Below are 26,398 nucleotides of genomic sequence, written 5' to 3'. Positions count from 1 at the left end.
GAGGTCTTTGACCATTCTGCTTATTACATATGGGTTCGCTCTGCTTTTGAACGACTCTCGCTGGGGGGGCAGAAACGGAAGCAGAAAGTATCAAGCACTCGCTTTGGGGATCCTATGTATTCGAAGACAAAGAAACTACATACATATCTGCTGTTACAAATCAAGCATGCAGCATTTGCCAGAGTGTCGTCCACCCCATTATGCTGGGTTATAAGTTACTGTGCATACACACAAGCACTAAATACTTCAACGCACACGGTGAAAAAGCCAAAGGTAAAATTGGAAGCTCCTGACCGTACGCCTGCAATTACAAACTACTAGACAACAGAATGGGCGGTCACCGCTGATGAATCAGTGAGAGACACGTGTTCTATGATCCAGTTCCTCAGGTGAGAAACGTGAATATCATTAGAGGCCAGTACAGGCCACGTCACCAGCATGAATATGGCGGCCAAAACCGGAGATGTAATCGAGATGGTGACAATGCCAGAAGTGCGGAAAATCAAGGTGGACAATGCTGCAGCGAAGAACATCATTCTGTCAAATAATGAGTCACCGACCCGTGGAATGAAACCGGAAACGCACCCCCAGATCAACAGAGCAAATGGTAGACTGAGCATCAGGGCAAGGCTCTCGAGGCCGAGCATAGAACGTGACATTCCTACCATGAAAGAGGCCTGTGCACGTGAGGAATAAGTCAAATAATCGAAAGGAAACTCACCACGGCTTCAGCAGAGCTTCTCCGGCTGTCATTAACTTGTCCAGCCAAGATCAGTGAGACCAATAACGAGCCCATGGCACAGAGGGTAGACAGATATGCTAGAAGGATCGCGGACGTTTGAGTCTGGACAGATGGGACCGCGAGAAAGCTGATATCAACAGCAAGCATCACGGTGGACTGAGATGGTCATTCGTTGCGCAATAACGTGAAGCAAAGTACAACTCACAAATATTGTGTACCCATTCCATTCAGTAGTGAGCCTATCAATAAAATTCTTCCATCGCGGCTGAACGATGGTATCATCGACCCATATCCTGTGAAGAGCCTTGCTCTGAGCATCAGGCGATCCAAACAGCATGATATTCATGAGACGAAGAAAAATCCTTTTCGAGCGGGTATTGAATTCTCCGTATAACGATTGGTCTACGTTAAGTCGAGCGCCTGGTTGTCCACAGAAATTTACAAATTTGGCATTGCCTAGCAAAGCAATCAGCAAATGGGGTTCGTATACCAGTAGCCTAAGCTAACAGAAAAGTCTCATCAATCGGGCTGAAATCAGCAAACATGTCAGAAGCAATCAGCTGACCTTTCGCGATCAGACTTACCGACAATCCACACTGAATGCTCACGCTGCTCGTGAGCGTTGTCCTTGGTATCGCTGTCTGAAAATATAATCAACGACGACTCCCCGCATCACAGGGTGATTCACTTATGAGAACTTCTACAAGGCTGAGCATACTTGCAACCTCATCTGGAGCAAAAGGTGCTAGACAGGTCTCAGAAGTGATGTTTTCTATCACGAGTCAGTCTTGTAGAGCATGCAACGCTCATTGGCTTTACTCACCTGCGTGAGCATGCATTATAATTTCTTTGAGTTGCACCACGACATTCCCCGGAAGGGAACGTTTATTTGGAAATAGTTCAATGTGTCTCCTGTCAATATTGTGGTGTGTAAATCGTGGGAGGTACAAAAGAGCTATGACGAAGTGTGAGCGCATTCGCTTCAGTCAAGTGAGGGAACATGCGTACTTTGAGAAGTCAAACGAACCAGTACTGTGATTCTAGCGCATACCCTGGGAGTGACGCAATCACAGTCACAAAAACTTGAATATAAAGTATTCCACGGAAAGAACTCACTGACGTGGCTTTTGCTCTCTACACCTCGAATGTTACACATGAGCAAATCGGATTTGTGATCTTGGAACCAGAAAATGATACGTCTCTCGTGATCAGCAAAGTAGTAGCCAATCATCTCCTTGCCGTCCTTCTCTATGAGCTCTAGCGCTAGCTCTACGGATGAGTGCAGGAAGATGTTTGCGTTGCGCGCTTCTTCGTACGCTTTCTCGACAGCTTTGCCTATTTTTTCAGCAGTTCCAGGGTGTCGAACATCAGCGTCAGTGAAAACTCTCTGGTGGGGAGATATGAATCAAGTCATTAGGAGGGGACAATAGACGCACATTATCTGGATGGTAGAAAAACAAAGCTCCTTCAGGATGCGTGAGCGGCTCCCACCCTGCCACTACAGCAAGCTCCCTACGAGCCTATGTCAATCTCGTCGCTGGCTCTCTCGCTAGCATACTTACTCCGAGCAGTCCAAAGGACCTTTCTTGACCTCAAATGCCTCATCATTATCTTGACTGTAATGTAATATGTGTTAGAATGGCAATTTACTCGACAAACATGACTTGCATACACATGTACAATCCTCTCGTATCGGTTGACTTGTGGTTCGGGAACAATGGGAGTAAGAATGATATTGCAGGATTGTCCCGACACCGCGCCATTGGGCCCTTGGAAGATCTGGGGAGTTGGCATGTTCATTACAGGTTGGTACCCTTGTCTTTGTAGAGGTGCTTCAGACAACGGCACTGCTAGTGTCACAGGAACCGTCAGCCCATCTTGCCAGTTGGTCACTGGCTGAGAGCTCAATGATAGACTCTGTTCCCGATACGGTCTTCCCTTTCCGTTAACGACGAACTGACAGTGTCGAATTATTCGCAGGAGAAAGGAGAGAAGAGTTCTGCAGGACCTAAATGTGTTTGTCTTGACAGTAAGCCTCAGCCAGGAGATGAACATGCGAATGTATCCTCCTCGCATAATGATCAAGCTAAATGGATTCGAACACGGAAACTAGAGAACTTTGTCTGCTACTAGGAAGTAGAATCATCATAGCCTTGCAGACGTGCTTGTCAACAATACCAAAGTTATGTACAGGATTAGTAACTCCGGCTCGCGCCTATAGCGCTGGATCTGTTCAACTATTCCCCACACAAAATATGCACATATACACAAAGGATTCACACATACAGAGTCGCGTACCGTTGCCGAGATGTATCAGGATGCTTTGGGATTAGCGTGACTTCCCGTTTTGGTAGCACCGCACGACGACAAAATGCTCGAGCTTGCTGTTGAGGACAGCGAGCTCAAAGAGTTGCCCAATCCTTTACCCAAGCTCGAGCATTTTGTCGTCGTGCGGTGCTACCAAAACGGGAAGTCACGCTAATCCCAAAGCATCCTGATACATCTCGGCAACGGTACGCGACTCTGTATGTGTGAATCCTTTGTGTATATGTGCATATTTTGTGTGGGGAATAGTTGAACGAATCCAGCGCCATACGCGCCTGTCGAATAGGACGCACAGGTTCATCAGCACGCAGACTGAGACAGTAATTCATGCTTCAAGCTTCAAGTCAAATAGAATCTAAGGACTGTAACAATTTTGCGGTACACCCGCGTACAAATTACAATCCTGTAAATATTCGCAAAACGACAGAACCTAATACATATGTACATATATATAGACGGTAGCTATAGCAGTGGATGCATGGCATATTTCACGACATAGAACACTAACTTTCAAAACTATACGTAGTCAAACGCCGTAACAAAGCAAATGAAAACAAAGTGGAAACTCCTGACGGTATCTGGATCATCGAGATTTGAGGCATTTCGCATACTTCCACGCAAACTCCATCAAGATTGTTCCAATGCTGACGACATATATGACCAGCCAGACTGTGGTGAGGATGCGGCAGACCGTGTTCTGGGAGTAGAAGCCTGCTACCAACATCGCTGCGGGAGAAATATGTGAATACCCAAGAGAGCATCCGGTTGCTGGGTGACTCACCAAATATGAAGCAATTCAGGGACAAGCCAACAAATAGTATGGGTATAACGATCGATAACAGGTAGGACAGGAGGAAGTAGCCGCCCGGCATGAGTTGCTGACAAGAGGTCAGCCGATGTAGTGGGTAAAGCGAGAATAACGGTTACTTCTCGAGTCCACTGCCGATCGGCTTGTAGCCAGCGGATCATGTTCAAGCCAGATGTGAGCATCGCAATCATTGCCATCATGAGTGACATAAAGAGCAGGAAATAGGTTGCAGGTGAAGTATATGCAAAATATGACACGGGAGAGCCAGTGGTTACGAAAACACCACTTGTCGCGAGAAGCAGGCTCGCCTTTTGAAACGTTAGGCTATGTCAGCGGCGGCTTGAACTTGCAGAGTTGAATAGCCTACTGCGGAGATAGTGTTGGACAGGATAGAGCACTGGCTGCCCCTCACCTTCTCGAATGCTTCAGCGGATTGCAGCGACTCCCAATGGTCTTCAAGATCGGGGCAGCCTATTGCAACAAAACAGAGCACTCTCGTTATGGAGGATGTGTAACAAAGGGATTCTGGGAGCGCTTGTTCTCTGTCACGTAGTGAACTTTCACCGGGAGTCCCATTGAACGTGAAAGCCTAGTGTGCTAGTTCAGGTTTATGGCAGCACATCATTCCATGTTTTCAAAGCGCACCTCTGGAACATAGTGCAATGCCATGATGAGCACCACGTTAAAGAGAACTTGAAGAGGACAGATAGATTAGTGGATATCCGAGTCATGCTATGATATCGCTAGGTCATTTTATAACTTGAGAAATAGACTTGGCGTATCTCATCTTTGGCACATTGGGAAATTATTAATTAATATTGCCATCAGTTCTCAACTTCTGGCCGGCGATGGCGGCGGTGGGGTTGGGATGGAAGACGGGAACTTTGCTGAATATGGGAACGTAAGCTAACCCAACTTTCAGCAAATCTTTTGTAGCTCCTCAGGCCTCAGGCCTCAAACCAAACAGCCGTATCCGAATTCGAATTGATGATGAATATCGATGAATGTTCCTCTCAGCGCTTCTGTCGCAAACGACCTCCTGACCAAGGGATATTAAGCTTCGTGGGAGTCAAGTCATGGAGCCGATCGTACTCGAGCACTGCATAAGATCCTTCCCGAGATATATATACGCCTATATATCGATGCAAACATTATTAAGATAATATTAATATTAAGATCCTATATATGTCATATCACCGCCCGCATCAATGTTGCTCGTTGTCCTTTCCTAGAGAGCATCGCTATGACACCGTCAGAACAGAAACATCTAGAAATTTTCGAGGACAGTTTTTGCCTGTAATACGCGCTGCCGTATTTATGGGGCAGTGCACACACTTCGAACAGTACACGCTTCGAACAGTGCAATGACAAGATCGGATCGGTTTCTTTGCTAAGCCGAGGAACGAGGTACGCGAAATAACTTAATAAGCGAGGTGGCGCAGCGCCTTCTGCTCCTGCACACCTCGCAGCATCCTCTCATTCTAAGCACGTATCACTAGCTCTCACTCTTTTTACCGCTTCCTTAACCTCGCTATCACAGTTTAGTGAACTGATCAGGCCCACCCGCCCTCACAGCTCACTTCGATACCCAGGTTCGGACCCAGGTTTCAGGCCGGAAAAGCCCTGCGGGCTTTTCGCCCAATCACCCATCAATTATCTCATGTTTCGTTCTTACTCTTACTTTGTCTCGTTTAGTTCCCTCACAATTCGATTCTGTTCACGCTTGTAATGATTCGGATCGTATTCACGCTCGGATTCAGACGTTTGAGTTTCAATAATATTCTTTTTCTAGAAGCCATACAGCAATATCTTAATGATGCGCATAGACAGCGCCCTACAGCCCCTCAGGTGATTTGTGATTTTGGCGCACATAAAAAAGGTGTCCGCAATGAGTTTTTTTCGCTAGCGCCGAGTTATAACCGTCTAGTTCCTCACTAATGTCACATCCGGCAGGACATCATGTCTGTCTTTTTGACGAAAAGGCTGTACATTGTTGCATGTGTGCATGCCATTGAAGATTGTCCGCCCTAGTTGCTCGTTGTCCTTTTCTAAAGAGCCCGGGGTGACGACATAGTGTATAGGGTGCGTCATCGGATCACGGCACATACGAAAAGTGGTCAAGACTGTCATCCCCTAACCATTGTTAGGGCAAAAGGCAGTCACTGATAACGAAAGCTCACGTATCGCAGACATTATTAATGCTGAATATGGGAACTCGAGTCAGCCAACGGGGTTTGAATCAATGAAGTTTGTACGTTATCACTGCTTTTTGGTATAACGGTTAAGGGATACTTATGGAAAGGGATGATGATTTTAACAAGATCGGACGGCCACTATGGTGCTATTTATAGAGCTTTGATGGCTGGCGATTATGTCCCGGTGCACGATTCCCACGGACGAGCACGTGCAGGTAGTACCAGTACGTATATACTTGCATGCGTAAATTCATGACAATTATCTGAAATGTATATGTGACAAGCTCTACACCGAATTCCCAGCAGACGTCTGTGAGATAGCCTCCGCCTCATTCGGGTTCTTTCCCTCCATCACCACCCCTCCACCCATAATCGCTTTCATGCCTTGAAGTGGGCCTCTGTCGAGCTGTCAGTCATGTTCTCATCAGTCAGTCAACATCACAAACAAAACCAACACACAAGGCCCTCAAGGTGATCTGCCCTGCCCTCGTCCGTCACTATCACTTCTACTGGAGGAACCTCGCCATCCCCGATTTCCACCGGTATCCCGCCCTACACCATCCGTGAACACCACCTCATAATCAATGTCTGCCACACTCACCTGAATTTGTACCTCTACCCTCACCCACCCCGTGTTGACCATGGGTCCCTTTCATTTCCATGTTTACCCACCCAATCTCACAATCGCACCCGTCACTTGCGCGATACACAACCCATGACTCACAAGCACAATATGCTCGTCCCTCCCCGACCTCACAACACTCACCACATGCGGCAGCACAACCTCCCTCACTGCCCTCTCACCCCTCCTCACCAGATCTTCCACAGACTCCCTGCCAGGAAATGCCACGTCTCTCTCACTTTCATAAAAAAAAAACGGGTACTTTTCTTCTGCAAAGTGAGCTTCGAGTGTCTTGCCTGGTACCCATATGGATATCTGGAGGCCTTCCATAGTTAAGCTACAGGTGATTTTCTTCCCTCAAAAGAACTAGTGAAAAGGGTGAAGGATTAGGCAACTATTTGAGCTCACTGTCCTCAACAGCGAGCTCGAGCATTTCATCGTCATGCGGTGTTACCAAAACAGGAAGTCACGCTAATTCTAAAGCATTCTGATACATCTCGGCAACGATAGTTACGCAACTCTGTGTTGTGTAAATCCTTTGTGTATGTGTGCATATTGTGTGTAAAAATAGTTGAACAGATCCAGCACCATAGAAAAAAGATATTCAGCAGTCAAAGGCTTGTATAATCTGTATCTACCAGTCACAATCATGGTCGTGTCTGGCGAGTAAATGACTGCCATCAGCAAAAGTGGTGCACGCTGGCAAGACATTCCCAGGCATGGCAAGATCCCCCCAGCCTGACAAATTTCGCCAAGACTGAACACGACTGGCAGACAACCTCTCTGTCATGCCAGATGGGCACCAGGCTTGTCAAAAGCCATCAGAATCATGTATTTTAAAAAGCCTTGAGGCGCCTTGCAATGTTGATGCAGCCTTGCCAGTCCCAAGCAGGCTGTTCATAGCTTACATGACTCATACCAGACATTTATACACTGTGATGCAATAAACAAAATTGAATTTCACGATCGTACAATACACAGTGGTGAAAGTAGCAAAAGTACACAAGTAGCAAAGTACACAGGTATGACAGAACTGATCTGGATCATGCTTTCGGACCGCGTCGGACTCGTATAGAGCAAAAATAATGGTGCTAGAGACATTCTGAATGTGAGAGCAATATACAGCATGGACCCAAGATGAGTGAAAATACAGCAAGCGACAGTGTTGAAATCTAGGAACAAGGGTCAGAATAGGCAAAACAACAAGAATGCGACATACCTAGGCAGCCTTTTTAAGTATTGGGTGTTTGAGGGATGCGAAGTCGCTAGATGGCTGTGAGCTCATGGCACTATCAATCTGGTGGTTTGTAGTCATTATTTGAGTGCAAATGTATGGATATATGCGCATACATGATGTGTCGCTCAACCATAGGTTGCGTGATTCGTGTGATAGGGGTGAGCCTGCAATCATGAATGAATGAGAAATTTACTTCTGTTTGCTGGTGGCAGTTAGATTTTCGAGGACCTCATCCGTTGATGTGCATTTTTGGAGCTGGAGGTGGACAATGACGCGTCAGATACCAGAGACGACATTATGGTACAGGGATAAAGGGGAAAACACAACCGAGTTCTCGACATAAGGCGGACTTTGAAATACATTCTGACGGACTTTGAATGTGCGACAACGCCTGGTGTGCTGAGTGGCAGATGGCAAATGGTTTGTAAATGTATCGAGGGATCTGATTGATCCGTGTGCAGTTGTTGCGCAACAAGTGCGAGGGGAAATTCGGAATGCGGAATTCATGCAAAGTGTGCATTTGCATGCGCTGTGCTCGCATGAAAACAAACATAAGTTGTTATCGAACCCTATCCACACGATCGATACAGCACTTTGTGTACTTCTATCGCATGCTCTGACACCCTTGCAATGTCCGATGTTCACAGACTCGCACTACAGTGACTTCTTCAGGCCGCCTGATCCTAATATGCAGTATACCAGAAGGTGGAGTTCGCTCTTCTTCTGCATCATCGCCAAGTATGATTTGAGTTGCTTCCGCGCTTGCTTGTCCGGAAGGAAGCCCCAACGCCCCTCCTTGAGACCCATTGTATCGTGCACTTGGGGCAATATCGCTGTTGCCCAAGGTTGCACATATACTCTTTTACTACCTTTGTGCTGGTCGTGTCGTTCGAGGTACGAGCATTAGCCCTGGGGCAAAGCATGTTAATGAGTGAGCTTTTCCACTTTGACCAATAATGACCACATTCCTCGTACAACTCTTAAAATTATCGCGAAGACCCCTAAGTGGAAGAGATGTGACCTTTGCGGGAGTCGACGATGGTCTTGCCTCCGGCTGCAACTGGCTACCGTCGTCATCCTCAAGGCGTGTATGTGTCTAGTTGATAAGTATTGAAGCCTCTGACGAAACCAGTCAAAAACTCTCTTTGTTTGTCAAGGCCTTGAATTCGCTCTTTAGGAAATCCACGGCCATAAAGGCAGATGGCCGAGCACAAGAATCAACTGACCAAAACTGCTCGATCTGACTCCAGCGGGCGTCCATGATATCAGATGTCGCAGCGGATGCCTCAGGACGTAATATCTCCTCTCCGTTAAGGATTTTCTGAACGACTTTGAACTCGTCGACATCATGCCAATGAATGACCAGGGTTAACACCTGCGCATAAGTGATCACATTAGCAAGTAGGGTGCAGTGGACAAATGCTTACGTGAAACATGACACGACCAAAGGAATACATGTCGTTCTGCACAGTCGGTTTGACATTTGAAGGGGGATCATGTGGCCTGAGCAACTCCAGCGCAGTCCAGCTGGTTGCACCAGGCCGAATAGTTGATCCTTCGACCACACTGTTCTTTAGAAGTCCACCGAGGGCATTCAACAAACCGAAGTCCGTCAGGCAAGCCTTATATTCTACGTCCTTGATGTGTACCAAGACGTTGGACTGGGTTATTTAGCAAGCGCAACTGAACACGAAGAAGATGAACTCACGCTGGCAATATTGCCGTGAACAACGGGAAATGAATGAACTAACAGCGGGTTTATTAGTCGAGGCACGACAAACATCAAAGGAAGACAGACGATAGTGGAGCTTTCGTTTGCAGTCGCACCCTTCTCAGTGGGTGAAGAGGGTGATCATCTGCGTTATGCTGTGGTAAATGAGGTGGAATCAGAGAGAGAAGGTGTCGCGAGAGTGCGGGCGGATGATTAGATTGTCAGTGTTTGGTAGACGGAACTACGTGAGAAGGAGAAAGAAACAACGCGTCCAGTCCAGCTCGTAACTATGACGAAAAGGTATCCAATAGAGGTAGAATAGAGTGTATAAGGTGTGAAGCGACAATCCTAGACCAAATCAGCTATAGACGCGCGAAGTCCGAACGTACAACGCACCTAGGACACTGCTCAACTCAAAACTCTTGCTTAAATCCCAGGACCATTCCCATACAGTGAATAACCGTTCTAGCTGAAATTCTGATGCTTCTTGCCCGAGGAAATGTAAAATCGAGGTGAAAGACCCGTGCGTGAGTTTGAATTGCTCGTATCCCCGGAGGAAGTCCGCATGAAGTGCATAATCGTGAAGCGAGCCGTCGTGATAGTCGTAAGAGGGTAGCAGAGCACTTGCTTGCTCTTTCTCTTTGTCCTTTCCATTACCCTTGCCCTTGCCCTTATTCAACTTAGGCACAAGCGTCTGCGGTGTTTTGCAAGCTCTACCGCCTAGCAAAACTAGGATAAGAGGGCTACAACATATCGAGAGTCAGCGTACTGCGTGAATCCAGAAGTCGCGTTCGGGTTTGAGTATCGTCATCCTTCTCGACTGAGAATGTACATTGTGGTAAGAGTCGGTCGGATGGAATATCCTGCTGGATAGTAAGCATTTTTGCACGAGGAGGAAAACCTGGGACTCCTACTCAGAAGAATTGACGAGCGCCTTGGCGGGTTTGACCTAGCCAACGGGGAGATTCGGGGAAAACGAGCATACCGAGAGAAAGAACAATAGCGGGGATCATCTGGAGACCCCATGGGATACGGAATGAAGCAGCGCCGTTCATGTACGAACAACCGAACTGAACAAATTACTGAAGCAAGATACCCCAAGTGATAGACCATTGTTGGAAGGAAATCAGGCGACCACGGATAGCAGGTGCAGCAATCTCGGATTGATAGACAGGGACAACGGTAGAAGATATGCCGACGGAGTAACCAGATATGACACGGCCAACCACGAGCATGCCACGGTTCTAAAGCGGCATCTTAACAGCGAAACGATGTTATGATAGGATGATACACTCACGACCGACGCTCACTGGAGAATAGAGCCAATGGCCCAGAAAAGACCACCAAGGATGATCGTCTTTTTACGCCCAAGCTTGTCACCAAGGTAGGTGACAGAAAGGGCTCCGACGAGGGACCCAGCGGGCATAGAAGCAACGATAGCACCCTGTGCATTGGCAGTGGGCTACACGAAATTCACATGAATTACATGCAAGAGGTTGTCGATAAATCAAACATACATTGTTGAAAGTGTTCGCGTAAGCGGGTCAGTACCCAGCGGTCGACCAGAGTTCAGGGATGCAGATGACGTGGTCACTACGCATGAGTGAGCAGAATTTGCAGAAGGACGAGAGGAATTGGACCTTGAGAGATTGAAAACGCGAGCAGATGGTGCAGGTGCTGAGCCTGAATATGAACGTGCAGAGTAGGGGCTTAAGTGCGAGCGCATGGAGTGCAGAGACCCTCACTCAGAGACCATGGGGTTCCCTTGATGAATAACTTGGGACTATATCAACAATGCCTTAGCATCTTGTCGCGCGAAGCAGCGCGTTCCTGCGAAGTGTAGAACAGGATCTGTGCTTGCTCTTCTGCATCCTCGTCGTCTTTGGACACCTCTTCATTGGGACGTAAAGTCGGGTTATAAATGGTGAGATAGAGCAAATGCTGGATGAATCCTGCTCATGTGGCGAACCTTGGTTGTGGTGGAACGGGGGAAATCGCTTATTCAAAAGTCATAACAGTACTAGTACATTGGGCCGGCAACTGTAAGCCTTGCAATGCCTGATGCGACGCCACCTGTAGCTACATTGGCAATTTGGGACCCTACGCCAGGCTTACGGTATCTGCCGAGGCCCTGCAGTGTCAGCTTCCGCCACTTTTGCTGATGCTGACTGTGTAAAGATAGTTGAACAAATCCAGCACCATAGAAAAAAAATATTCAGCAGTCAAAGGCTCGCATAATCTGTATCTACAAGTCACAATCATGGTCGTGTCCGGCGAGTAAACGCCTGCGTGTATGTATTCGTGCCCGGTCTTGATTGGTGCGATGATTGTCTCCAGCAGACCTAATTAATAATTCACCATATCTGTATGTCTATCCATCTCCCGATGACTTTGCATATATGTTGATGTCTCACAATTTCAGCCCACTATCTTCACTCCCGCCAACCACTACCTTTCTGTCCGGAGACATCGCTGCGGTCCGTACTCCGTCCCTTCAGTCGTCTCCTATCTGTTTTCCATTAAGTTCCATACCCGCAGCGAGCCCTCCCTTGAATAAATGATCATCTGCTGTCCACCTAGCTGATGTATGCCGTTCTCGACCCATTTGGCAGATATTATTTGTTCAAAAGGGATGTTGCGAGCTGGCATTTTGAACCCCGCGTCACGAAGTGATACTTTGTTCCACGCCAGGTTGCCAATATATATATTTGCTTCACACTGCCAGTGGCAAGGTAAAGTAGAAGTTAGGTGGCAATCTGCTGGAATTTCAGATATGCATCTGTTCGAAACAATTTGTGGGTCTTCAGGTGGAACAATATTCAGCGTATAAAAGGAAAATATTTTCCTACTGTCCCCCTCAGACCCAACATCACATCCTCTCAAACAATGCGTCTCTCCTTTGTTTTCGCTGTTGTTGCTGCTTTGATATTATCAACATCTGCCAACGACGCTGCCAGTGACGGATGTCCTACTTTTTGCTCAAAGGATTCAACCTGTTCAGGCTGCCCTGCCGGAATATGCGTGAGTATCAGTAGTCGCGTCCTGGATGTAACCGCATGACTTATCGGCGTGGAAGGACTGGATATTTTGCTACTAGCGTGGCAGTGAGTCGTGTCTCTGCTTTCACGTCGGTGCAGTATGGTTGATGGCATGACACGTGAAGCCTTGATCGGATGCTCGACCATTGGAAGTGGAATAAGGACTTTGGTGGCGGCAAAGGCGAAGTTTGGGGTAATCAAGCAGTGGAACGATATCTGCTACTGGAGGTTGAGAAGTCCTGTAGTGTCAGAGCCATTGTGAGCTAGCAGACTGTATAGAGCTAGTTCTCTATGGGCTTTCTTAGTAAAAAAATGATTGGGAAAGGACAGGATGCTCACCGTAGATCTGGAGGGGCTATGGACACATTGTCAAGCGGCTATACTTCATCAAGTGGTCTCGGTTCGACTTTGAAAGAGGGGATGCCCTGCAGTGACCTAGTACTTACCTCAAATTGAAGCACTGGGGTGCTGTGCGAACTGGGTGGGCCCAGGCGCAGATACCACACAGTGTCGCACTACTGGGAATCCATATAGTACACGAAGGCCTGGGGGCGGGATCAAGCGTTGGTAAGCTCCCGAAAGTCTATACTTATAAAAATGAGAGCTTGAAATCAGTTTGTTCCTCCTCCGCCGATTGCTTGGTGTTCATACGAAACAAACAAAAATCTCGAAACTTAGCAAGAACAAGCCCCTGCTTCTGCAGGACCTAAATGTGTTTGTCTTGACAGTAAGCCTCAGCCAGGAGATGAACATGCGAATGTATCCTCCTCGCATAATGATCAAGCTAAACGGATCTAAACACAGAAACTAGAGAACTTTGTCTGCTACTAGGAAGTAGAATCATCATAGCCTTGCAGACGTGCTTGTCAACAATACCAAAGTTATGTACAGGATTAGTAACTCCGGCTCGCGCCTGTTGGATAGGACGCTGGACTGGTCAGTACTGTGGTCTGGAGAGGACTGAGGAAACCGCCGCTGTCGATGATGATGATCTAAGTGCTGCTTCCCTTGCTATCTCCCAAACCTGATCCGTCCGAACCCCGATAAGTCGCTCCGCTCCATATGCCCCCCAGAAGTGCGACCCTCCGGGGGCGCGTGATGCTCTAGTCGTCTTCTTCTAAGCCTTCTGTCATTATCTCGCTCTACCAAAGCTACCGCCGCTCCGTTTGAAGTCTAAACGATTTGAACAATTCCCTATCGAACTCAAGGCAGCCCTCACACTGAGGTGGAGCGCGCATATGCATGCGGAGAGTGGAAAATGAAAGGAGCTGAAGTGGAGCGCGCACATGGCGGCGACGCAAATACTTGCCAAACCGCAGACACGAGGCAATCATGATGCCACTATAGTGTCAGGGTGGGTCTTGTGAGGTGACGTTATCTATTCGATTGGCGAAATATTAATGGTGAGCAGTGAACGGATAGACGTTTGAGATACAACCCCCTCCTCAAAGTATCCGGGATGCACTCACTTCTCTGCATTCTCTACCTCGTTCGAGTGATCCGAGCCGCACCTACCACTAATTCAATTACTATCAATGATAGTTTCGAAGCGGGATCATCCTTGGAGCAGAGAACTCTGTGGAGCATTGTCTCTACCTGTACTCTGACTATTCTTGCATGCACATATGGTGCTATCCATCCCAATATTCCGAGTCCTAATGATAGCTCCTTTCATATTCTATGGCGACGGTTTGTCATCATGCTGGTCGCACTGGCCGCTCCCGATGTGATCATTGCATGGGCTCTGCGCCAGAGGCTCTGGACTCAGCATATCACAACACAGTTTCAGGATCATTTCAGTATTCATAATCCCAAAGATTGGTCCGAAAGTGAGTCCTACACTCTGAACAGTTTCTTCGTACGACTGAGTAGGTACTTTTTTAGTCAATATTGATGAGCGTGTAGAAGCACCTGCAGAGCAACACGAAGGTGAACTCGACCTTCGATCTTGCATCCTGAATATGGGTCCTTATGGCTTGCTTATCTCTTAAGATCACGCTGGCACCCATACTCTCGTAAAGTACGCTGAAGGTGAACCATCCGCACTAGTCTTTCTTCCGAACCGGCAGTTCATAGCACTCCAATTTAGGATATGAAGGAACTCATACTCGTGCGAAGCCATTGAAGGAGAACTTTGGGGTTGATGTTTCAGAACAATCTCAAGGCATGCTTGACTCGTACTCTCTCCAACTAAATCTCTTACGTACGTCCTTAGATTACAGATGGACTCAGACTCACAGCTTCTTTGTGCTGATGGGCGGTTTCATGCTTTATGTGGACGGGGAACCCTTCCAAACACTATCGCCCGACCACCTGCTCAACCTGATACGTACTAGATCCATCTGTGGCCCAACCCTCACAGCAAAGCAGATCCGCGACCGGAGCAAAGGGAATGTGGTATCAAAGGGGTTGATCCTCATTCAGGTGTCTTGGTTTGTTTTGCAGCTCCTCTCCCGCGCCATCTATCACCTCGAGACCACACAGTTTGAGGTGGGGACCCTTGCTTTTGCGGTTCTCAACTTCGTCACCTATGCTCTGTGGTGGAATAAACCTCTGGATGTAAAATGTCCTCATCCAGTCTACTGGAAGTCGACCGAATCCAAGCCAGAGGTCTATGTGTACGTTTGCGCCTCAATCAATTCTACCGTTGCTGACTATGTCCCTCTTAGTGTCCCTAAAAACAATGATTCGATGCCTTTGCATACCACGATTATTTCAGCCATGGACACATTTGTAAAATTCTTTGGCATTGATGCCACGTCTTCTTCAAAGCTACGAGTTGCAACGTTTGATGGCGTCTGCCCCGTTGAACTAAACTCCCGGGAAAGCAAGGCTCTGACTCTCGCTGGGTACGCGACGGGAATCATTTTTAGCGCAATCCACTGTGCCGCTTGGTTTTATGTCTTCCCCACATATGAAGAGCAGCTCTTATGGCAGACGAGTCATCAGGAAAACCCTCTCATACAAACCTAGACTAAATATGTCAAGTTTAAGAAAGATTTCTCTAATTCATTATAATTTCACAAAAATAGACAACTTAGCGGATTAGAGAACCTTTTTTACTGCCCCACCAGATCTTCATCGTGCGCACTAATTTAGTGATAATTTTGAACAAATTCACAAACTTACAATGAGTTTTCAAGGATCTTATTCTGACAGTTTGTTCAGGATTTCATTAATTTCATTCAAACATTTTACAAGAACAAATTAAGTTTTCATTAAAAGAGGGGTATATCAGCATAGCTTTGTAGAATACGAGACAATAAAGGAGCGTTTAAAACAATATGTGACGATATATTGAATGTGATTATGTAAAGCGAGACTGCAGCATAGAAATCTACTCTTCGTCATCCATGCCAGCAATATCGAGGAAGGCCATCGCAGACTCGTGTGATCCTACTAAAGCAATGTTGCCATGGGTGCAGAGTTTCCTTGTGAGATGTGAGACTCGGACAGATGAGTTAGCACAGCACGGAAATGGACTCACTGGACAGCCTCGAAAATGTCAGCCATCATCTTGTGAAACTTGTGCGGCGCCGTCACCTTCATGTCTTCAAGAAATCTCACATGAAAAAAGTAAACCTCGCTGAATAGATTTCCCATAAAATTGAACTTAGATGGGGATCCATTAGCCTTCCAGAACAGTGCGGCATACACCTATGCACCCATTGTTAGTACATGGACTCGGACTCAGAGTATGTCAATAAATATACCGAAGTGCTGGTTAAGGCAACCATTGGAATTGTAACTTCGGGCCGCTCGGCCTTGTTGCGCGCAATCTTCTTGAAACGGTCTGAAAATTTCACGCCGACTGACTTTGGCCCATTGAAATAGCGCCCCTTCATCAGATATGGTAAGATATCAGCGAAGTATGGCTTTTTTGGCTGTGGAATGGGGTCGTTCTTCTCCTGGAGAGCATGCGCAGTGTTGAGCAAATCAATACATGTAACCCAGAACATAGCAACCTACACTGAAATGCTGTTCATAATGGTAAACGTGGTTGACCAGCAAAGCCTTTGCAGTGTCGACACAATCAGGGCCAAGATGATAATATGATGTCACTTGAGCACAAGCGTCGTCTTTTAATTCGGTGTGGAACAGTGGCACTCGGGCTTCAATCTGTATGCGAGGTTCAACCTATTAGTAATATTGCAACGAGTCCAACTCTTGAGCATACTAGCGTGGCGAGAGCTGTCACATATGAGTCATCAGTCTTGAGGCGATCCTGGATGGGCGGGACACCGCAGGCGCGAGCTGCTGTTAAGAGTGCATCCCGTGTAAACAGGCTCTTCTCAGTGAGCTCCGGATAGCCATTGGCAAATGTCATGTGAAGTTTTGCCTCCAATATCGCTCTTTGGACCACACGACGGGTATCAATATCTTGGTCCGTCAGCTTCAACTTACCAGTGTCCGTCCATATGAGTGTGGGCCTTCCAGAGCGATCAGCATGACCATCTGAGTCGTCCTCCTCGGCGTCACTGTGGTGGTCTGATACCATGGCGGCCTCATGTTCCTCATCTGACGTGACGGCGGGAGCATCTGCCCAATCAGGTGTCTGCAGAGGATCCATAACATCATTTGAACACCAAAATCACTGCGAGAGAACTTTCACTCACCTCATTTGCTCGCTTTTGATCGCGCGCAGACTGGGATTTTGTTTTCTGAGGGGTTGTTACATTGTCATTTAAACATGGAGGTAAACATCCAAGTCAACTAACCTTGGTAGCCCTTGGTTGAGCCGATGAAAAGGCGGTCCCACGTTCCCCATCTGACACAATGGCGGGAACATCTGCCCAAACAGGTGTCTAGAGAGTCCATAACATCGTTTGAACACAAAAATCACTGTGAGAGTTCTTTCACTCACCTCATTTGCTCGTTTTTGATTGCGCGCAGACTGCGATTTTGTTTTCTGAGGAATATTGACATTTAAACATGGAGGTAAATATCCAAGTCAACTAACCTTGGTAGCCCTTGGTTGAGCCGACGAAAAGGGGAATGGTTCAGCCGTCCGCGTCCGCTCCTTTGAGGTAGTTGTACGAGGGCAGGTTGGTTGAGTCAAAGGGAGGCCAGGCTGTTTGGCCTTCGACCCCGAAACAAACACCGGTGTCTGAGGGAAACCAATTGAAGGTAAAATCAGTTACTAGTACGAACAATGTTACTTACTTTGGCTGATAAGGACTTGGGTTCCTCTGAGTCGTCTTCGATTTCCTCCTCGTCGCTGTCCTTCTCCGACTCGGAGTCGTTGTGACTAGGTTGAAAATCAGAGATACCGTCGATGTGCTCGTCTGATAAAAATCCATCGTTGATTATCTGATTCCGAGTCGTCTGTTGGGAATTCGAGCTTGACCGTAGTTCCTTTTCTTTTCCTGCCACACCTGTGAAGTTGCTGAACCTAGACACTGTTATGTTAAAGCTGACCTTTCATTTGCGTGTGCTTGACGGCGCTCATGCGGCCTTCGTCGTCATTGACATCCATATCGACATCGGAATCTGCGTGCGGTTCAGCAACTGTACCCGGCCCGCATAGATTAGTCATCATGAAATCAGTCCCAGATCAGTGCTCACCTCGGCGCTTCTTGGTATGTGCTTCTCCTTTGGATGTTTCCACAACTATGTACTGGCACGATCCCATGTAAATGTAGTACTAAGATCCTGAACTCGGTTCGGACACTCACCTTGACGCTTTCTAGGTGCAAGCCCTGGGATCTCAGAGTCAGGGGTACGACTACTATCGCAGCGGCCATGCTTGGCATCAGACACGTGAGTTTTCCCTTGCACAAATGTTTTCTTCGTCACGGTGGGCTTGTCTGCAGCGTGGCGCTGACACTGTGCTTTTGTAGTCATCCAGACTAGTGCAATATCCAGTAAGTGTTGCTCAAATTTCAACCGGTTCAATCATGTACTGACCTGCATTCTCCATAGCGTTTTTTTTTGCACCTCGTTCATCTGTTGCAGTAACAGGAATTCGCATTTGTTTGAATTCGTTATAGTGGTAAGTACTTACTCCTGGCGGGCCGACCAGAACCTGTATCACTGCTGGGTGACATGCTGACCTGAAGGGTATGGTAAACAAGTGGATAGTAGAATTTGAAGTTGTAAATAATGTAACGGGGGTAGCTAATTACATCCCACCAGCTTCAGTACTAATATATACGTGTATCTTGCAGGGATGGTGTGATCGCCACTGAGAAAAACCAACTCACATAGGTTCCAAAACGAGCATTGTTTTTGGGCGTCCCTTTTGGATTAGTCCGGCGCTCAACTTCAATTACATCATCATACAGGTGCCGGGTGACGCAGAATGTTTCTGCACCATACAACTAGCCGAGCATAATTGCGCTGTTTGCTTCCCGCATTAGTTTCTCCGAGTCTCTTATGTTGAGTTCCGCACTTTCAATGAAATGTTTGATAGCTGCATGTTTATTGTAACAAGAAGTCATCTGAACGCGATTAAATTTGCAGCCAGAATCGGCTATAGATAAATTTAGAACTGGGCAAATTAGCCTTTTCCTACCACAGTACTACATACTGGAAACGCTTTGCCCCATATTGACCAGTACCGAGAGCCAGAGAAATGCAGTTCTCATGACTACTAGTCGGCATCGCATATTGTGGGTCAGTCATGCGGAGAAACCTGGAAAGCGGGGACTTGTCATCATCTGCTTGATCTGTCAGCGAGCGATTGGTGTACCATTGGCTTGAGTACTTACCGTTTGTACTCGTATTTCTATCTGCGTCTTCACCATAGTCTGCAAATGAGAACATCCCGTCTTGAGGTTGGCCAGGGAAGTATGAGTATTCGTCGTTATCCCGCGCCTGCATACTTCGCTGCGAAAAAATCCTGGCAGTAGGGACAAAGGAGATGGAGATCGTGGCGAGAGAGCTGGCATCACACGCCAGAAACACGTAGAATACTCATACTCATACATAATGAACGACTGAACAGAACCGAGTCAGTGGGATAGTCATAAAATCGCGATCTGATACTTAGCGTTCCTAATCACAAGAAGGGCAATGTGCTGCTATCAGTAGCTATGGTAAGACTGAGCGCGAGTTTTTCACGTACAGTGACAGATGGGGAATGAGGTGAAAACTGAATTGAAACACGATGAGCATATCGTTTAGTTGATTAAACTGGGGCGTTCACATTTGAACATGTCTACCTGTAAGCTGATTACAAATTGATTTGAAGATCATCAGCCTCGAGTCTACGGGCAGGAAAGCGGCGTTTACGAACATAGCTACAGATGGGCTGGAACTGACATATACGGACTGTTCAAACGACTACATATATGGAGCGTTTGAATGATGACATTTATGGAATGTTCGAATGACGACATTTATGGAATGTTGAAATGATGACATTTATGGCAAAAATCAACCGAGCTTTCCATATACCAATTAATGTGTATAATATTGCAATTATAGATATTGTATACTTCTCGTTTCAGATTGTAAGAGGAAGAAGAATGTAATAACACAACATTGGGTGCATTTGACAAGTTTCTACTACATTATAAACGCATGTACAGACAGATTCACGAATCACAATATCACAAGAAATACTTGCATATCAATATGAGAAACGTATATTGAACATAAGCATAGAAGTGTGATCAGAGTTGTAAAGGGGAGCCTGCAACTTGTGATGAGTTTGGTAATACTCGAAACAAGGATTTCCCATACCGCTGGAAGTGCGGCTATCAGTCCTTAGAGCCTGCAACTTCGTATGAATCTTCGGAGTCATGGTCCGAATCGTCTGGAGGTAGGTCTGGCTCAGATTCATCAGACAAGTCTGGATCTGAGTGTTCAGAGGGTTCCCTAGTGCCGATGCAGGAGAGTCCACCGTGAGGGTAAAGAGGAAATGCTGCAGCGGATTTCAAAAATGCCTGTTTAACACGCGAACTGAGGAGTGTTGCAACCTGGTCAGTTTGGGCACTAGCAACGCGGAGGATCTCGCATTCGTCCTCATAGACAGCTTGAAGATATTGTTTATCATCCTCAAGCTCTGCCTGCCCACGTTGCGAAAAAATCCTCCTAAAGGCATGTAATCCCCCCTCCACCATCTTGAACTGTCATTCGTTTTCACCATAGATGGCAATGAGGAATTGTTCATACTGCATGGCCTCGTCAATTTCCCACGTCGCCAGCACCATGCGTTGGCGCGCAACCTCGCGACTTGCGAGCTTGGCCTTGTATCCTTTGTACGAGGTTGGAGTCGTCATTTGGGAGAGGCCGCTCTCCAACTGTTCTTGAAACTTTTGGACCACGTCAATGAGTTAGTGGTGTCAAGAAGTAAATATTACATACCTTCTGTGTTGCTTCCAATGACAATTCCGGTTGGAATTTGGACTTCATCATCCGAGCTGCATAACGAAGCTCCAATGGAGCTGGGTTGGGGGGGTATGGAAGATGCTTTCTTGACATTCGAGACTTTAATGGTTTGTCATGTGTAATGAATGAGCTCTCTTTCACTTCAGAAGGTGTGAATTTTACATCCTCTGAGATGCTAAGATACAGGGCATATAGCTCTGTGTTCATCGTGATTGAAGAGCCTGATCTTTGGCTTGAATTACAGAGAGTCGGACTCGAGCAGTCAGGAGATGACGGAATTGTGGGACTGCTCATTCGAGCAGGGGATGAAGGGGGACTATTTGATTGTACAGGAGACGAGAGTGGTGAGCTGTCAATGTCCATCTTATGGTGTGAACCTTACCTGGAACTTGGCAATATATAATTGATATCCGGCCCATCGGAGCCTGAAAAATGACATAGAGGGGATAGTAAATGTTCCCCCAGTGGGCCATGGTACCATTATGGTCCAATGCACAGGATGTTACACGACTTTTTCAGCCACTGGCCTAAGTCAACACTTAGCTAAAACCAAGAATCAATGCTGCATGGCTGTGCTTGCTGCATCACGCTCAAAAGTCTACTCTCCAGTGCCAACTCCTTCAGATGATCCTGCGGAGATCGAAGCTGATGATCAACTACCTGAGTTCAAAGGAGACGCTTTTGGTACTTACGAGGAAGATGAAATCCAATGGCCCGATGAAATGGAACGCTATGCTCACAGCAGTGAGAGTAGTGACAGCTCAGACTCCGAGGATGATATAGTGCCTGGCCTCAATGATGCCGAATGGGAACCCCTCATAACTGGAAGGGATTTAGAGGACCAGTTCAAAACTGCCGAAGAAGACAGCACAGAGATGAATAGCAATGACCGTGATTTGCGTCAGCAGATTGAGCAACGTGTGCTTCAGGAAGATGGAATCACTATTGTGCGATACCCTGATGCTCGAGCAGGGCAGCCCATTCCACAGGCTAAACTGTCTGTTTGTTCCATGATATGCATACTGGTAAATGGTGGTGGGATACCCAGGTAAGTCTGTGTTGTGAATACTTTCACCCATCAAAACTAACTGGCATATTGAATAGAAAAAGCTTGATCAGCGCGAACCAGGTGCAACCATCATTCCGATTATTATTTCAAGTGACAAGACTCAGGTAACAATGTTCCGGAATAAAACAGCCTACCCAGTCTACCTTACTATTGGCAATATTCCGAAGGAAATTCGCCGAAAGCCATCTCACCGTGCCCATATTCTTCTCGCTTATCTTCCTACTACCCGTCTCGAGCACATCACCAACAAGGCTTCGCGTCGCCGAACCATCGCAAACCTATATCACGCCTGCATGGGCCGTATCTTGGCACCACTGAAGGAAGCTGGCTTGGATGGTATTGTCATGAAAAGTGGAGATGGTGTCCTGCGTCGTGGTCATCCCTTGTTTTCTTGCTTCGTCGGTGATTATCCTGAGCAAGTCTTGGCTGCAGGAGTCAAAGCCACGGAATGTCCCAAATGTGACATACCATCAAATCAACTTGGAAGCAACACCACACCTTTTGAGATGCGTAACATCGATACCGTTGTACCAAACATTCTGGCGCCAGCCTCACAATCACCAGTTATGCACGATCCGGAGCTCACCTGGTCAGGTATTCATGTCCATGTTCATCCGGCCTATTCCGTCGACTCCCGCCCTCCCGGACACCTAACGGGTATGCAACCCGCGACGGATTCCCTCAATTGCCCCTCGTTCCTGTCCATCCATGTCCATCCATCCCCATTGGTGCGTTATTTCTCTCCTTTCATCACTCTGATCAAACAGCAGACTGTTTACATGTACATTCCCATACATGAGGCCGCTTGCCGTCCCTTACATATTATCGCGCTACGGCCTCGCCTATACTACCGTCGCTTAAGTGGGTCCCGAGTTTTCACGGGTTAAGATAAATAGTTGCATCGTACTCTACCAATATCACTTCCTTTTACTCCCTTGGATTTACTGTCTAAGTTGGTGTGATCAACAAGTCCCCTTAGTCTTCCGTACCGCAACGGACCTCTTCCCGTTCCTCGGATCACTTCCGGTAGCTCGTTACATCGAGACCTCGACACCTAGACACCTTGCCACCTCGATACCTTGCTACCTCGACACCTTGACCAAATCCGCACCGCTAGACACCCGTCCCGTCAGAATCGTTCCCGTCCGGACATCTTCCTCTCACATCGGATTCCCCACCGCTCACCGGCCGCTCAGATCTTAAGCCCGTCGGATTGATTCCTTTGCATTTATTGCGAAGACATCCCTCAGTAGCAATCCCCTTGGGACGAGCTATAATACTCGCACTCAAAACGGATCGGTAGTCTACACTAACAGGCTACACGGAATCACTTTCGCTCAACTGGAGCCCACCGCGAGGGGATCATCTGACACCGCCGGCAGATCGCTTAGGCTCACTACCGCGCGTCGCGCAAAACAAGATCTTCAATCCATCCAGCTATCTCAAGAAGATTTCTTCGTTCCGGCTGACTCATACGTAGAAGAAGATACCGACGAAGAACCATTACACCTGACCCCGGACTCGTTATCCGCACCGGAAGAAGAAGAAAGAGACACTGTTGAATACCCGAGACTTCCCGGATCATTTAGTTTCCCTAACCGCCCGCTCATTTCTATAGACACTCCCTCTACCGAGTCATCCCTTAGTTCTAACCCTACCCGTATTCACACTCCCACGCTCCCCATCCCCGATATACCTTCGAACACCTTACTACTTCCGTCCCCTCGCACCCGCTTAGAAGCACTCCCATCTTCCGCACCGTCCCCAAAAAGGGTATCCGCGCCTTACCAGTTTCTTCCGCCCCCTATACCCTTACCAGTTACACCCTTCCAACCACCCGCTCCGATTATACCTCCTATCATTCCGCTCACAAAGATGTCAACTAACGTCTTCAGAATGCCGTTGAGGGGAACCGACGCCGCACCCAAATTCGACGGCACCCCCGGAAAGCTCCTTGCATTCATCGAGGACGTCAACCTGATATGTGATCACGGCCAAGTAACCGGTGAAGCCCGCATCAAGGCGGCAATCCGGTATGCACCTGCAGATGAAGCGGAAACATGGGAGATATTAGATGAAGCCGAGGCAGGACAGACGGACTGGGACAAATTTGTCACGGCACTCAAAGCGCTGTACCCCGGATGTGAAGGTGACAGACGATTCACTCGAGCTGACTTACAGAAGATTTCCGATGAGCAGGCACACAGCCCCATGAGCTCTCAAGTCGAGCTTGGCACGTACTACCGGAGCTTCTTCAAGGTATCCAAATTTCTCATCAGCAAGAAGAAACTTGCGGAACAAGAACGCAACCGCATGTTCCTGGACGGATTCCCGGCGGACATCAATGCAAAAATCCGCCATCGGTTGAGCATTCTGTTGGTTGACAACCATCCCGACGAACCATACGAATTTGACCGCCCAGGACACAAGCCGCCCCAAGTTCGCAAATGGCCCCAGGTATAGTCGTCAAGAAGGAGTTCATAGCCAGTCAGCCGCCACTACCATGCCACTTCTGTGGGGCAACAACCCATTTCTTCCGCTTCTGTAGGACAAAGGCGGAATATATCCGTGACGGAAAGATCGTAGAAGACCAAGGGCGGATATACATGCCTGATGGATCCGGTATTCCAGGATATAGGGAGCACGGCACCTTCAAAGAAAGAATCGATCAAGCCATACAATCGAGTCCGGCAACGGGTGCAAATGCCACGGTGATTGCAGGTTTGTACTGTCGCGCGCAACCACAAATCGAGATCGAGGAAGACATCGACGCATCCGCCTACCTTCACACACGGATGCCGGAGGAAGAAGAGGAGGATGATGAAGAACTCCAGAGATTGCAGCAAGCAGCGTACGAAGCATGCCAAGCGTTCGCTAACACCCGCGCCGAACGGACTAAGTCCAAGGGTAAGAATGTTCGTTTTGACGGTATACAAGCCCCCGCCCCATCGCGGACCGCGCCGGGATCATCATCCAAGGCGGTACCAGTAGAGGAAATCCGTTCTCCACAGGTAAAAGAGGCCGTTGCAAGCACGGGACCTAATCCGGGCGCTATCATCAAACCCGCTGCCACAGTAGCGAGCCCTGCCACATCATCATCCGCGAAACCAGCCATTAATGCCATCCCTCCTACTAAACCCTCTAGATTCGCCTTTCCGCTTGAAGACAAAGATGCGGACAAACGTGTCGTAAATCGAATGTTGGATGCTAGTATCAGCCTACCAGTTCGGGAACTCATTGCGGTATCACCGGACGTACGGAAAGTATTTCACGAAATGACCACCACCAAACGGGTCACAGATGCACTCGTATCCGTCAACGAGTTGTCCGCAGCTCCGGATATAGGACATTGGCTTCAGAAGTATGATGATTGCCTGACACGAGCGGATGATGGACGAATAGTAGCGGACCATTTCGAAAGCTTACGATGTATCAAAGCTACCCTGGCAAGTGGCAAGGTAATCACTTGCGTCCTCGACCAAGGAGCAGAATGCATTGTCATGCCCAGGGAAGTATGGAAAGGATTGGGGGTTCCGTTACGCTCGGACCACAAGCTAACAATGGAATCCGTTAACACCTCTAGGGACTCGACACTCGGAGTCATAGAAAACCTGTCATTGGACTTCGGCATCGGACAAATGTGGTTCCAGATCCAGGTCGCGCAAGTGGCTAGTTTCGAACTGTTACTCGGACGCCCATTCTTCACGCTAACTAGTTGCCGCACGGAAGACCTTCCTAACGGAGACCAGGACATCACGCTGATGGACCCCAACTCCGGCAAGGAAATTTGGATACCAACAGAACCTTGGGTCAAGAAATGTATCGGTTGCAGACATAACATCGAATGCAAGGAACATCCGAAGCGGAAGGGTTTTTAGTAGTCGATGATCCGCAATGCATGCAAGGAGATTACGACGGACAACAAACAATTTCTCTCACTCAGTCTCCAATGTACCTACATCCTCAGATAACCCGTCTCGCGCTATCCGCGCACAACCCGCTCTCACGGAGCAACGGTCACTCTTTACCCTATTCTGAAGCGCTATTCTCGGCGCAGTATACCTACCTAGTCTCTACCCGCTCCCCTAATAACCCGGACAATACTAATGCGTTCAATTCAGTTTACAGCTATGATCCATCTCGGCACATGTTGACCTACAAGCCGGTTGCGAAGAAAGTACGGACCATTCAAACTTCCATGCCGGCAGGATATCGCGTTGTCCGCCACCTACCAGATGATCCGTTGGCCGGGCTGCCAGAACTACCTACTCACCCTCCCGAACTCGTCCCAGGTATCCGCTTCACCCAAGAACGCGC

General features: G+C 47.7%; 10 protein-coding genes across 10 annotated transcripts; 2 read left to right on the top strand and 8 right to left on the bottom strand.

Moving 5' to 3' along the window:
• Window positions 1–186: 186 nt before the first annotated feature.
• On the bottom strand, window positions 187–2,542 carry DEU56DRAFT_982320 (uncharacterized protein; the record flags this gene model as incomplete). Its single annotated transcript, XM_041359886.1, has 12 exons — window positions 187–537; window positions 586–677; window positions 722–898; window positions 948–1,198; window positions 1,250–1,270; window positions 1,327–1,383; window positions 1,431–1,514; window positions 1,566–1,697; window positions 1,859–2,129; window positions 2,179–2,254; window positions 2,305–2,358; window positions 2,415–2,542. The coding sequence occupies 12 exons, from the start codon at window positions 2,540–2,542 to the stop codon at window positions 318–320; spliced, it is 1,563 nt and encodes a 520-aa protein (XP_041205877.1). The 3' UTR covers window positions 187–317.
• A 925-nt stretch (window positions 2,543–3,467) lies between these two features.
• Window positions 3,468–4,607, bottom strand: DEU56DRAFT_817156 (uncharacterized protein). The gene is made up of 5 exons (XM_041353898.1): window positions 4,521–4,607; window positions 4,243–4,464; window positions 3,995–4,183; window positions 3,849–3,945; window positions 3,468–3,793 (listed from the first exon to the last, which is right to left on the bottom strand). The coding sequence occupies exons 1-5, from the start codon at window positions 4,542–4,544 to the stop codon at window positions 3,651–3,653; spliced, it is 675 nt and encodes a 224-aa protein (XP_041205876.1). The 5' UTR covers window positions 4,545–4,607; the 3' UTR covers window positions 3,468–3,650.
• A 1,749-nt stretch (window positions 4,608–6,356) lies between these two features.
• On the bottom strand, window positions 6,357–7,022 carry DEU56DRAFT_758145 (uncharacterized protein; the record flags this gene model as incomplete). The annotated part of the gene is made up of 4 exons (XM_041350210.1): window positions 6,357–6,476; window positions 6,530–6,622; window positions 6,672–6,719; window positions 6,837–7,022. The coding sequence occupies 4 exons, from the start codon at window positions 7,020–7,022 to the stop codon at window positions 6,357–6,359; spliced, it is 447 nt and encodes a 148-aa protein (XP_041205875.1).
• Window positions 7,023–10,464: 3,442 nt separating this feature from the next.
• DEU56DRAFT_817144 (uncharacterized protein) lies at window positions 10,465–11,069 on the bottom strand. The gene is made up of 3 exons (XM_041353897.1): window positions 10,813–11,069; window positions 10,555–10,710; window positions 10,465–10,503 (listed from the first exon to the last, which is right to left on the bottom strand). Exons 1-2 carry the CDS (start codon window positions 10,873–10,875, stop codon window positions 10,555–10,557), a joined length of 219 nt encoding a protein of 72 aa, XP_041205874.1. The 5' UTR covers window positions 10,876–11,069; the 3' UTR covers window positions 10,465–10,503.
• Window positions 10,465–11,366, bottom strand: DEU56DRAFT_982317 (uncharacterized protein; the record flags this gene model as incomplete). The annotated part of the gene is made up of 3 exons (XM_041359885.1): window positions 10,465–10,503; window positions 10,555–11,102; window positions 11,154–11,366. 2 exons carry the CDS (start codon window positions 11,364–11,366, stop codon window positions 10,947–10,949), a joined length of 369 nt encoding a protein of 122 aa, XP_041205873.1. The 3' UTR covers window positions 10,465–10,503; window positions 10,555–10,946.
• Window positions 11,367–13,982: 2,616 nt separating this feature from the next.
• On the top strand, window positions 13,983–15,741 carry DEU56DRAFT_860936 (uncharacterized protein). Its single transcript, XM_041355325.1, has 7 exons — window positions 13,983–14,046; window positions 14,090–14,507; window positions 14,563–14,607; window positions 14,671–14,709; window positions 14,768–14,842; window positions 14,894–15,296; window positions 15,348–15,741. Exons 2-7 carry the CDS (start codon window positions 14,138–14,140, stop codon window positions 15,649–15,651), a joined length of 1,236 nt encoding a protein of 411 aa, XP_041205872.1. The 5' UTR covers window positions 13,983–14,046; window positions 14,090–14,137; the 3' UTR covers window positions 15,652–15,741.
• A 274-nt stretch (window positions 15,742–16,015) lies between these two features.
• Window positions 16,016–18,725, bottom strand: DEU56DRAFT_915158 (uncharacterized protein; the record flags this gene model as incomplete). The annotated part of the gene is made up of 15 exons (XM_041357707.1): window positions 16,016–16,109; window positions 16,166–16,335; window positions 16,392–16,586; window positions 16,648–16,797; window positions 16,856–17,233; window positions 17,295–17,339; window positions 17,397–17,483; window positions 17,543–17,587; window positions 17,639–17,785; window positions 17,842–18,044; window positions 18,097–18,186; window positions 18,244–18,288; window positions 18,354–18,527; window positions 18,586–18,624; window positions 18,683–18,725. The coding sequence occupies 15 exons, from the start codon at window positions 18,723–18,725 to the stop codon at window positions 16,016–16,018; spliced, it is 1,905 nt and encodes a 634-aa protein (XP_041205871.1).
• Window positions 18,726–19,128: 403 nt separating this feature from the next.
• DEU56DRAFT_915157 (uncharacterized protein) lies at window positions 19,129–19,500 on the bottom strand (the record flags this gene model as incomplete). The annotated part of the gene is made up of 3 exons (XM_041357706.1): window positions 19,129–19,150; window positions 19,208–19,337; window positions 19,389–19,500. 3 exons carry the CDS (start codon window positions 19,498–19,500, stop codon window positions 19,129–19,131), a joined length of 264 nt encoding a protein of 87 aa, XP_041205870.1.
• An 881-nt stretch (window positions 19,501–20,381) lies between these two features.
• DEU56DRAFT_915156 (uncharacterized protein) lies at window positions 20,382–21,219 on the bottom strand (the record flags this gene model as incomplete). Its single annotated transcript, XM_041357705.1, has 3 exons — window positions 20,382–20,715; window positions 20,797–20,936; window positions 20,989–21,219. 3 exons carry the CDS (start codon window positions 21,217–21,219, stop codon window positions 20,382–20,384), a joined length of 705 nt encoding a protein of 234 aa, XP_041205869.1.
• Window positions 21,220–22,027: 808 nt separating this feature from the next.
• DEU56DRAFT_714826 (uncharacterized protein) lies at window positions 22,028–22,542 on the top strand (the record flags this gene model as incomplete). The annotated part of the gene is made up of 2 exons (XM_041347566.1): window positions 22,028–22,060; window positions 22,117–22,542. Coding segments are annotated over 2 exons (459 nt in total), but the record flags the coding sequence as incomplete, so codon positions are not given.
• Window positions 22,543–26,398: the final 3,856 nt, after the last annotated feature.

The sequence above is a fragment of the Suillus clintonianus genome, assembly GCF_016758775.1.
Source record: "Suillus clintonianus strain FC179 chromosome Unknown DEU56scaffold_64, whole genome shotgun sequence".
In the NCBI taxonomy this organism is placed as follows: domain Eukaryota; kingdom Fungi; phylum Basidiomycota; class Agaricomycetes; order Boletales; family Suillaceae; genus Suillus; species Suillus clintonianus.
This window is presented reverse-complemented; position numbering and strand designations above follow the sequence as displayed.